This window comes from Alosa sapidissima, chromosome 22 (genome assembly GCF_018492685.1).
Source record: "Alosa sapidissima isolate fAloSap1 chromosome 22, fAloSap1.pri, whole genome shotgun sequence".
Taxonomy (NCBI): Eukaryota; Metazoa; Chordata; class Actinopteri; order Clupeiformes; family Clupeidae; genus Alosa; species Alosa sapidissima.
The window spans coordinates 27,445,067-27,457,566 of NC_055978.1; the positions used below are offsets into that span (position 1 = coordinate 27,445,067).

A 12,500-nucleotide genomic window follows, 5' to 3' on the forward strand; every position below is an offset into this window, starting at 1 on the left:
AAAAAAACTCTAATACAATTCTCCCATCAGGGCTGAATGACTTTTAAATGTCATGCTTGAACACAGTAACACAAAGCAGGGTGTGCTGCAAAGCCCAGAGCAAAGCGGGATGCGTCACAGTACAGAACATAGCCATGATAAACCACCCAGAGGCTCAACCGCACCAAGAGCTTGAATGTAGGAGATTGATTTCTAATATGTTTTAATTACAATTTAAAACAAACTAAGCATTCATTCATTCACATAGGAAGGTTTGTGATTACAGATCTGAATTGATTATAGGAAAGTAGAATTTTTTATGTTACATTGAAGATTATTCCAGGAAGTAGGAGCACCATAACAAAAGGCTGACTTTCAACAGAGAGGAATTTACAGTAGTATTGTAATCTTTATTATTAGACTGGCATACATGCAGTATTTGCATCTTTATCACAATGCAAAAGGCCAGGAGGTGAGACCAGTACAGAGGGGCTGACCGTTGAGGGCGGTCCAACTGCCCACCAGGCAGAAATGCACAATGTGTGACGAAGCGTGAGACACTTTTTTTTTATCCCGACACAAAGCGGGCCATTTAGACGTCCTACCTTTTCTAAATCAGGCGACTAAGCGACAGCTGCAGGCGAGTGCCAGCACAATGCCTTCACCTCAAGCCTCTGCCTGTGGGGAGGTGTTTGTGCGCGATGGACTGCTCGCTTGCTCGACGCATACCAACAGCAAGGCTGCGAAATGCCTGAGCGCGGCGCGCACGGACAAAAGGAGACACTAAAAGCCTCATTGTGTGTGTAGAACAAGCAGTTTTAATCCCGAGCAGACTTACGGAGCCAGAGCGAGACAATTAAACGAGAGCGAGCGAGTCAAACGGAGCGAGGAGCGAGCGGCTAGAACCCAGAGAGGAGGGAAATGGATGTAAACACGCAGGCTGGCTGGAGAACAAGACGAGCGCTTATCTGGGCGGCCGCTGCTTGAGGGTGTTGGGAGTCGGGCCATGCGCATGGGCGGCTGCTTGAGGGTGTTGGGAGTCGGGCCATGCGCATGGCTTTTCCCAGGCCGTCTCCGGCTCACGTTTCCGTCTCCCTGGGAGCCGAGTGTGTGTGACCCGTTTAGCAGTGACCACATAAATGTGCACGGCCAGTGCAGTCTGACATTGATGTCGCGTGTGTGCTGAACAAATGTTGCAATGTGAGTGTCCCCTGACAGGCATTGACTTGCCAGAATGAGGTGTGTGTGTGTGTGTGTGTGTGTGTGTGTGTGTGAGAGAAGGAGCTGGGGTCATGACAGGGTATTAAATGATCGCTGTGTTTTGCGTAGTGCTGACTTGATTGATGAATTTGATTAATCATGTCACCACTGTACTGTGTGTGTGTGTCTATGGGGGGGGGGTTATGCCTTTGCATGATTAGGTTCATTGACCGTGCTCAAGACAGGTCACTGATGGATAAGGTGTAGTTATGGGAACCCTTCAGAAATACAGTACAGCGAAAGCTGTGGGATTTGTGGACACCTTCCAATAGGCAGGCATGTAAAGCAGCGTAAGGAGGACCACAGGTCACTGTGTCTGGGTGGACCTTGTCTCGCTGTCTGGCTGTCTCTGTTTCTTTATCCCCATGGTTGAAAACACTGGTGGGGCTTGCTTATCATTTAGTTGCCTTGTTTTGTAGTGGATAATGTGATGGGTCAGCTACGCACTCACACACACACACACCTCGTGCACAAACACGGTCATCTCGGTGGTTCTTCCCTCTTGTCTGAAGTGTTCTGTAACCGAGGCTGGCTCTGGGGCTCAGGGGAGAGATTTGGACAGAAGCGCTGATGATGCCACGACCTTGAGCCGCTCCAGAGACAGCCAGAGACCGCCAGTCCAGTCCGCTCTGCCCGGGCAGGAGGGGTGCCAACACTCGCTCCTGTTGGAGTCCTGTGTGCGTGTGTGTGCGTGTGTGTGCGTGTGTGTGTGTGTGTGTGTGTGTGCGTGCCAGACCAGCTCAGCTCGCTGTGTGTGTGTGTGTGTGTGTGTGTGTGTGTGTGTGTGTGCGTGACCAGCTCAGCTCGCTGTGTGTGTGTGTGTGTGCGTGCCAGACCAGCTCAGCTCGCTGTGTGTGTGTGTGCGTGCCAGACCAGCTCAGCTCGCAGTGTGTGTGCATCAGGTGTTGAGGCATAGGTAATGACTGCGGCTACATGGCTGAGTGGTGTTTAGCAGTGGGCAGACAGGCTACTGTGTGTAGTGGCACGACCTCAATGTCCTGTTAATGAGTCTCACATAAGGCAGTGGACACTCAAGGGAGAGGGGTTTGTCAACACCCATCTTTTCCTCCCCCCCCTCCTTCTCTCTCTCTTTCTCTCTCCCTCCCTCACCCTCTCCCTCCTTCTCTCTCAATTTTCAATGAGTGTCCTCTGCTCAGGGCAAGGACAGGCAGAATGACGTTAAAAGTCCCTCCCCATTGAGAGCACAGCATGACATCTCACTCTTTCTCTCCTTACACACACACACACACACACACACACACACACACACACACACACACACACAGCCACAGACACACACAGCCACAGGCAACTGCCAGCCTTTCAAAGCTATGCTGAAGGAATGTTTCCTTTGAAACAAAGGAAAATGGTTGTTGGATCAAAAAAGCTGTTGCCGTCATGTCTGTGTGCCTTATGTCATGGTTAGCGTGTAGCTCTGAGTTGGGGAGGTGGCTGGTCAGGGTGTTGAGCGTAACATCATCCAATAACTATAATGGTGAATATTTATGACTGTGTGGGTTTAGAGGGTGATGGTGCCAGTTGGCAGCTGAAGCACTGGTGGTAGTTCATCAAACAGTGGGAGGTTGTGGGGTAATATGCCTGTGTTTGGATATGATGACAATGTGAGATGTACTTCCCAATTAAGTACAGAGACATGCTCACATCATATTATAGGTATTTACATCTAGATGTGCTGAATCCAATGCAGAACCAGGATATTATGGTATTAGCTGATATTATCTTTTTTTGAATTTGTGTATTCAAAAATTCTTAATGCTTTTGTAATCCAAAACAGTATGTGGAAACTTGTGTGTGTTTGTTTTGCACAAGATGTAATTTGGAGAGATGTATAAATGTCAGAGCTCTGCATCATGCTTCACTGAGTCCCGCTCACTACTCACTCACTCACTCACTCAGTCTCACACTCCCGCATCCCACGAGCTGCCATGGTAACGCTCCACTGCTCCGCACTAATACCAGTGTGTGTGTGTGTGTGTGTGTGTGTGTGTGTGTGTGTGCATCGCACTCCAGCCCCTCTAATGAGCACACACCCAAACACTCATGCACCCATGCACGCTCGCTCTCTCTCACACACACACACACACACACTCATGTCCATGCTTAATCATGCCTTCATTGCCCTTTTTGTTTGGTGTGTGTGTGTGTGTGTGTGCGTGCGTGCGTGTGCCATTTTTGCTTTGGTTCTGTTTGGTTTTTGACATGCGCTGTGCCTGTGTGTTTGTGTCTCCTTCTCTCTGCATGTGCCATCCTAGCTTTGTACCAATGGCTAGAGGCTGAGCGCCAGGGCAAGGATCCAGAGGCGGCCGCGCCAGGTAACGTACTCCCAGCACGGGTCATAACCTTGGCGCCCCCCCCCCGCGGAGAGAGGACAGGCATTCTCTCCGCTCCCGCTCTCTGCTCTCATCGCTCCACCTCTCCGCCTCTCTCTCTCTCTCTCTCTCTCTCTCTCTCTCTCTCTCTCTCTCTCTCTCTCTCTCTCTCTCTCTCTCTCTCTCTCTCTCTCTCTCTCTCTCTCTCTCTCTCTCCCCCATCCCCATCCGCTCCCATCCCCACTGCTGTCCAGATCAGAGTCAAATGTGGGGTTGCATCACATACATCTTTAGAAGGGTGAATCGACTGTTAATTGATTGATAATCTACATGTAACATTGCATCTAACTCTACGTAGGAGACATGTGTTGTCATGTGTGTGCATGCAAACTGATTTGACTTGAGGTCTTTGTTGTTTTTACGCACTTGTTTTGCCCAGAATGCTTACTGCGCTGTCCCCTCCTGTGTCTGTTCCATATCTGCCTGCCTTGTTTTGCCTCTGGCTTGTTTTTTTGGGGTTTGCTGTGATGCTGAAATGTGGGTCAGGTTCCCCAGAGCTTGTTATTCCAAATCAGCTTCCTGGCAATGCTGACTTGTCCCCTGCCCCCTCTCCCTGCGCTGATTGGTTAATGAGACTGTTTTATCAGCCCACATTTTTTACTGGGCTCTGATTTGGTGTTGTTGTTGTTATGTTCTTTCTCTCTCTCTCTCTCTCTCTCTCCTCTCTCTCTCTCTCTCTCTCTCCTCTCTCTCTCTCTCTCTCTCTCTCTCTCTCTCTCTCTCTCTCCTGTATCCCTTTCTCTTTCTCTCTCAGTGTGTCTATTTCCCTTTCTCTTCCTTTACTTCCAGCCTCTCCCTTTCTCTTTACCTCTCATACACTGCCCCCTCTCCTCCACTCTTACCTTGCCCATGCTCATCTCCCTCGGCCTCACGTGGACAAAGAGGATTAGTAGTCCCCCTCCTTTCACTCCGAGCCGCAGCTCAGAAGTCTATTTAGGGCCCATCTGACCACAGCACAACATTGTACCTGACCACAGCACTTTACCTGAGCCCAGACCAGCACAGCCTAAATCACTTCAACAATGCCAGGTTCATGTCCGAGAGATCCTGACTGCTACTCTGCCCATTCAGATCACCACCCTCATATTACTGATCTCTACACTTAGAATTCACCATATCAAGTTATAAAGCTTTAGTTAAACTGGACACATAGTTGTAATCCCCACTTTTAAAACACATTTTAGGAGAGACCATCAAATGTGTGAAGTAATTCACGCACGATCCTTTGAATATGTGCTCAGCTTTCTTTCCTGCCGTCTCGCTGGTGCTGTTTGTAATATCTCTCCAAAGGTCAGAACAGCTGCATTATTCATGCCTGGTAGCAGTGATACATGTAGACCACACACACACACACACGAACATGTGCACACACACACACACACATACACACACACACACACACACACACACACACACACACACACACACACACACACACACCTGAACCTACAAGTGGATGCGGTAACCAAATCCCCAGCTCATTTCCCCGTCAGTCTCAGTGCTGTGCTGGGACCTGTCCCTGTTCCTCATGGCCTCTTATCTGAACATTCACTCCATCTCACGTGTGCCCTGACAGCCACTCAGACAGACACAGACACCCTAACCATTCCTTTGTCTTCTTTCTTTCGTTCTTTCTTTCTTTCTTTCTTTCTTTCTTTCTGTCTTTTTGTCTTCCGCTCTTTCTTTTGCCTTTTCACTCTTTCCTTCTCTCTTTCTTTTGCCTTTTCACTCTTTCCTTCTCTCTTTCTTTTGCCTTTTCACTCTTTCCTTCTCTCTTTCTTTCACCCTTTTCTTTCTTTAGTCTGTTTTGCCTTTTCCTTCCCCCAGTGATGCTGGACGATGTTCTCTTGAACAAATGTCTCCATCACGCTTCCTAGGAGCTTCAGTTGACCCCGTTGTGTTCTTCTGTTTTCTGGACGGTTGTGATCATGTGGGTCCTTTGTCTGAAGCCCTGCTAGTCTTTGCATGCAGTAATGGTGTCTACGCACACTTACTGTAACTGTGTGTGGGTGGGTTGAGGGATAGCAAATCTGAGTACAACCCCTGCGTCTAGCTTTGTATTGTTTATCAGGCCAAATAGATTTCTGCAGCTGTGTAGGGTATGTAAATAAATAAATATGAGAATAACAGGATACTGTAATATTAGAGTGGAATCCAATTAGGATCAGCCTCTTCTTAATGCTGCTGTGCTGTGTGGAGAGGAAGTGTGTTTGATGAGCGTTAAGGCAGTGCAAACCAGAGAACGTAACGTGACCCCAGGCAGTGTGTTTCACAGGGGTCACGAGGGACGTGTGTGTGTGTGTGTGTGTGTGTGTGATCCTCACCAACTCCCCTCTTATTCAGACTCTCATCCATCACTTCGTTTGATCACCTGGAGGGGACACATTTATTTCAATTAAGCCTATTTGTACCCCCCCCCCCCCCCCTCGGTCCCCTAGATGGACCCCTGACCCCTGGCTAGCTCACCAGCAGACACCAGCGCTGTGTTACACTCCAGCTGATTGTCAGTGATCTAAAATCAATCAGTTTGAAGCCCACATTTAATCACAGTGCTTTAGTCTCCAGACACAGGTTGGTCTATGCTAGGCAGTAGGCAGCCAATGATTCTCCCATAATCAAAACAACATCCCAAGCCCTGCAGGAACATCCCTCTCACATCTGATTATTCTGACTGTTGTCTTCAAGGCCAAGCTATATTAACATGCATAATATATGAGAGAGCAGTCAATTACTATTTAGACTTGAATTCTGATGCAGATTGTGCATGTAGTATATGTGTAGATTTGGCTTGGTTTGCACCATGTAGACTTTTACTCCTATGTATGTGGAGGTTTTATGTATGTGGAGGTGTATATGTGTATGTGTATGTGTATGTGTATGTGTATATGTATGTGGAGTGTATGTGTATGTATGTATGTGTGTATGTGGAGTGTATGTATGTGGATGTGTGTGTGTGTGTGTGTGTGTGTGTGTGTGTGTGTGTGTGTGTGTGTGTGTGTGTGTGTGTATGTATGTGGAGGTGTATGTATAGTATGCATGTGTATGTGGAGGTGTGTGTGTGTGTGGGTAGGTAGGGGGTGTAGGTGAAGAGTTCTCACGGCAGACAGTGGATCTCCCAGTTCTGTTAAATGACTGGAGGCCAAACTGCCATTTCTCAGGCTCTCAGCCTCTGGCTGGCACACTATGTGATCATGCCACTGGATCATTAAACAGGCCTCTGTGGCGTCACATGCCCAGACAGACTAGCATTTGTTTACAGCGTTAGAGACCGTGAGGGCAGAAACGTCTTATGGGAACCTGCAGTAGATTGACAGATCAATCAGTCTAGTGTATGTGTGAAGGAAAAAGGCTCAATTTTCACTCTGTCATCCTGTGATTGTGGACCTTATTAATTCCACACAAACGCGGTCACTGGTTGGTCTCTTAGCTCTCTCTGAGGTCAGCCGGTGGGTTTCTCCTCTCTGTGCATGCTAACTTCTATGCACATAGAAGAAAACCTATATTGTATGTGGTAATCCTCCATTTCCCATGTTGTTCTCACAGAGTAATCCCTCTTAGGTTGTGTAAGACCTAAAGGCTCTCACTAGGTCCTGTTCTCATTTCCTTAACAGGAACTGTCTACAGTCTTATTTTGAAAGTTGAGGACCATGTTCTCAACTCACTCTAACTGTGTCTGCTTTCTTCATCCCAGGGGAGAACTTTGACCAGAGTCCGCTCAAAAGAACCTTCAAGTCCAAAGTATTGGCCCACTATCCGGAGAACGTAGAGTGGAACCCATTCGACCAGGATGCTGTTAACATGGTGAGTGTGGAGGAGTATGTGGAACAGCAAAGCGTCCTAAGCAAAGTAGTACAGGGATGCATGAAGCTAAATATAACCACACACACAAAAAAAAAACGCAAGGCATTCCACTGCACAGGAAGCAAATAGGGAAAGCCTTGGATTTATATAAGACTGCATCACTAATAAGCGTTCCAGGAGAGGTCTGGTGTGGATATAGTGCTCCGCCTCAAGGGATTGTGGGTAATGGACCGAATGCAACTCCTGCTGTTGCACCTATAGATTTTTCCCTTGGGGTTTGGCAGTACTGTAGTGGAGGTTCCTATTTCCTGCTCTAGTTTGCAATAGAGAAAATAACACTTGTCATTCTGTCACTAGAGCTTAAATACAAAATATTGACATCGGCAGTGCCATATGACAAATGTAGGAAGCAGACTAGGTCCTGCTTGCACCTGTCTGCTTGTTTTAGAAAAACAGAACTATCCACACACACACACACACACACACACACACACACACACCACACACAACACACACACACACACAGAGCAGTTCTCAGCACACAAATGCAGGTAAAGGATGCTAGTGGGTAACATGACTCTGTGGCTGACCCTCCTCTCTGTGATGCAAGGGCATTTTTCCATCCTAACCCTTCACTGATGCTCCATTGCCGAGTTGCCTCCAATCAATTATTCACCTCGGCTTCTCCACTTACGTCGGCATGGAAACCGCACATTGTTCCTGTGCCCGTCTCTGCTCTGAAACGATAAACCGGAGCTTGCTAGCGCTGTGAATGACATCATCAGCTACCCACACCTCGTCGCCCAATCTGGCGCTCACTGCTGACGGGAGAAGGTGTTGGTAATGCGGAGGTGAAACACGATCAATCAGGCGGCTCCTGTGCTAAACACACACAAACAGATGTAGATGTCTCTCTTTTTTTTCAGCTGATGCAGGTGCTTGAAGAAGCTTAGATTCAGCTTTCTAAGCAGGAAAAAAAGCTACAAGAAGCTGCAGCTGCAGCAGCAAGACTTTATTGCCACCAAATGGGAGTCTAATTTGCAGGTCTGACTCGGTTAGGTCACTAGGAGTTGAACAACGATGGGAGAAGTGCAGGGAGAGGACTAGCCTCGTTTCCCTCCGTCCAAGAGGACTGCAGGATGGAGAACAGCCCCCAAGGACCCTGTTCTGTATAACTTGCCCACTCTGGCCCTTAGGGTCATCTCTTTATTCCCTGTCTTGTTCAATTTCAAGAAAAGTTTTGAAGACACTGGTTTTATTTTGGAAAAACTCCAGAACTTGTTACAGCCCACATTAGTCTTGGCTGCGTGGCACCCTCTACATCTCCAAAGGCACTCTGACTGATCTCGCACAAACCTTTTGTGCACCCATGCACCCACTTCCTGCCGCCCCTGCCTGACTTCCTTTTTTCCCATCGGCCACCACCGTGGACTGTGATGTGCGGGTCAGTAGGAGTTGAGCAGGATGAGAGGAGTGCGGAGTGGAGTGGAGTGGAGGGGAGGGGACAGAAGTAGCCTCTCTTCCCCTCCTCCTTTTCTCAGCCCCCCACGTTCTCTCCCTCTCTGTCAGAGATGGATGCTGAATGGCTTACTGATGGCTCAGTTCGGTCCTGGCTAAAGCCCCTGTGATGATTGCTTTTTATATTCTAATTCCTCTCCTCATAAATCCTCTCTCTATCGTTTGCCTCTCAAGCGCTCTACTCTCTCCATATCTCCCTCTCTTTGCCTCTCTTCATCCTTCTCTCTCTCTGTCTCTCTCTCTCACTTTGAGCACATCCTCAACTGTGTCTCTCACTATTGGTTCTGTGAATTGGTTGAAATGTCACAGGAGCAAGTCAGAATTGTGTGTGTGTGTGTGTGTGAGTGTGTGTCTGTGCATGGGTGTGTAAGTGTTTTGAATGTGAGCAATAATCCTTGAGCCTGTTTTTCTAAACCAGGAGATGACTCCATGAGCTTTTGAAATTGGTATTTTATCACAGTTTACAACTCTGATTTGGAAAGAGGAAGATTAAGGAGTCTAGGTATATCTGTTTCTCTCTCTTTCTCTCTCGCTCTCGCTCTCTCTCTCTCGCTCTCTTTCTCTGTCCCCTTCTTTCTGCACGTCATGGAATATACTCCTCCCTCTGTTCTTATTCCCCTACTTCTGATAATGCACAGACTGGCACGGAAGGTTCTAGAAGTGGGCTATACAGCAGTTATGAAATGTGAAAACAGCTGCATTCCTCTCTCTTCTCCAAATTAGATCAGAGAGCCAAGTGCTCCCATTTAGCCACAGAAACTTTGCACGACTTCAGAAGATGCTTCTGGAGAATGAGAACGCACTCTTCATCATGGGGAGACACGGTTCAGTCGTACATGCTCTAATCAAATCAGAATGGGCTTGTATGATCCCATGGGGCGGCTGTGTCAGTTGAGTTTGGCAGATAACACTGCCCAGGCCGTCAAATCAACATAATCAACATAATAAGCCACTTTTATTCATTGTGTGTGTGATTTTGGTTTGTGTGTGTGTGTGTGTGTGTGTGTGATTGTTTCTGTGTGTGCTTGTGCCTGTATGCGTGTGCATGTGAAAATCAATGTGCTGATTATTTGAGCAAGTTCTAATTTGCCCCCTGCTCCTCCTCCCTCTCCTAGCTGTGCATGCCCAAGGGCCTGTCCTTCCGGACACAGAGAGACTCCCGGGAGCCGCAGTTCCACTCCTACCTGATCACGCGGGAGGACGGCTCGCGCACCTACGGCTTCGTGCACACCTTCTACGAGGAGGTGACCAGCCCGCAGATCTGCGCCGCCATGCAGACCCTGCACCAGATGCACCGCGCCGAGCACGCCTCCAACGGCACCAACCCCTCCTCCTCCTCCTCCTCCTCGTCCTCCTCCTCCAGCATGGACTCGCTGGCCAGCAGCCTGGACGAGGGCGACAGCTCCTCGTCCTCCGCCCCGTCTCCGTCGGCGGCCGGCGGCGGGCCCTCGTACGACGCGTCGCGCGACACCCTCTACGTGTCCAAGGCGCTGTGCCTGGTGACGCCCATGCCCTTCATGCACGCGTGCCGCCGCTTTCTGGCCCAGATGCACCGCGCCGTCACGGCCCAGCAGCCCCCGCCGCTGCCGCTGGAGAGCTACGTGCACAACGTCCTGTACGAGGTGCCGCTGCCGCCGCCCGGCCGCTCGCTCAAGTTCCACGCCGTCTACGAGCCCATCGTGTGCCAGCGGCCGGGCCTGGCCGAGCTGCCCCTGGCCGACTTCCCCCTGGGCGAGGCCTTCCAGCTGCTGGGGGTGGAGAACCTGGTGCAGCTGTTCACCTGCGTGCTGCTGGAGATGCAGATCCTGCTCTACTCACAAGGTAAGGCCTGCTGCGCTGGCTATGTTGCTTGACCTGCTCTTGGCTTCCAATATAGGCCATTTGTCACTTTCTACAGTTGACAACTAGTAGTGAATACACTATATGCTTGCCATGTAATATGCCTCATTATGTTAGCTTGGAATTAACTTGGAATCATTTGGAAGAATGGGTTTATGCTCATGCAAAAAAAACAACAAAAAAAACATGAACCTCATTGCTACTGTCTGAGGGTAAGAACAGGAAGTGATCTTAGCATGTAGTCTATTTTGTGTGTGTGTGTGTGTGTGTGTGTGTGTGTGTGTGTGTGTGTGTGTGTGTGTGTGTGTGTGTGTGGGAGTGAGCCATGCGCCATGCAGAGATGCTGTTTTGGCCCGAGCACAGATCAGCCAGAGCAGTCTGGAGGGAGAGGACAGGAAACGCCAGAGGCGTTGTGAGATTATTGCTCAGGTTTACACCAAGTCGAGAGTGAAATGCTGGGCTGGTGAATAATGCACCATGCTTTCCCATGACTTAGTAATGGCTAGTCATGTTCCATGCCTGATGGTGGGTAAAGGCAGTTGGAGCAGGAGGTGCCACTGAGGAAGAGGAGGGCTCTGTTGAAGAGGAGCAGCGTGTGATAGATGATTGGTTCAAAGGGCCTTGATGAGTTTCAGATTGGATTTGTCTAACCTGTCAGAAATCTGATGTAGTGTAAGTGTAATTTTAGTACTGGCCTGCAGTAATGGCGTCTGATGAATTATCCATGGGGTAGCCCCATTAGGCTGAGTGACAGACAGACTCGTGTTAAGTCGGCACAGGCCACATAAGGACCCTGTGCCATTGTACTGCTCCACACTGGCCCCTGGGGTCAGCTCTTCAAAAATGACTTCAAAAACTCCAAAAAACAAGACTGTCCTTAAGCCCATCTTGTGCAAAACTGTGCTGCGAGTTATAGCCTGCTTAGCAGCTTTTATCATCAGCCTGACTGTCATCCTCTCTGCATGCTGTCACCCCAGATTGGGTTCCTGATTAAATCCCCAGAGCTGACATGGCTCTATGCACTTGATGGAAAGCGTTGTTATTGTATCTGCCTGCTTCATCATGTCATGTGCGATGCACTATTGTAATTGTGAGTCATACGTTACTCATTCTAATCAGTCAGAGCCCTCAGGACAAGCCAAGCTGGGTTTACTGTGCCCAGCTCCTGCATTCGCCCGCATTCAGAGGGTGATTTATGGGCATTTCATCTAATCTCATTGCACTAGTGCGATGAATAGAGAGTTTAAAAAGCACTGATGTGGAGGGTATGGGCCAGGCCCTACACAGCTGTGAATGCACCGCAGTGCTCTGAACCCTGCTGACTGACGCCTCTCTGCTCAGGCGAGTGTGTTTTTCCCGTGCAGACCTTGCGTCTTCCTGAGTCACAGCAGATGGTATCTGTGTGCATCCGCTGAATCATAGTTTCACTCTCACTTCAGACTCTCAGCTCTCCCCCCCCCCCCCTCCCTCTCGAGGGGACCGTCCGAATCAAATGTTAATGCCACCATTTGCATTTCACTGAGTGTGAGCTTTCTCGGATGTTGTGGTGAAAAAAATGGGCATCTTCAAAGAGGCCAGTGCGCCAGGGTCCTGGGGGCACGCTTGCGAGCAGTCATAACACTCTACCACCGCTCGGTCTGTAGAATTCCGAGCGTCCATTTGAAAACGAGGCTCTGGCATTATCCACGCGCCGGGCGCCGACCTCCAAAGCGG

General features: G+C 49.1%; 1 protein-coding gene across 1 annotated transcript in view; it reads left to right on the forward strand.

Moving 5' to 3' along the window:
* The window catches only part of dennd5b (DENN/MADD domain containing 5B), a 58,093-nt gene that overhangs the window by 21,562 nt on the left and 24,031 nt on the right, over positions 1–12,500 (forward strand). The window contains 3 exon segments of the mRNA XM_042078616.1: positions 3,513–3,572; positions 7,321–7,430; positions 10,064–10,769. Coding sequence (XP_041934550.1) covers positions 3,513–3,572; positions 7,321–7,430; positions 10,064–10,769 — 876 coding nt within the window.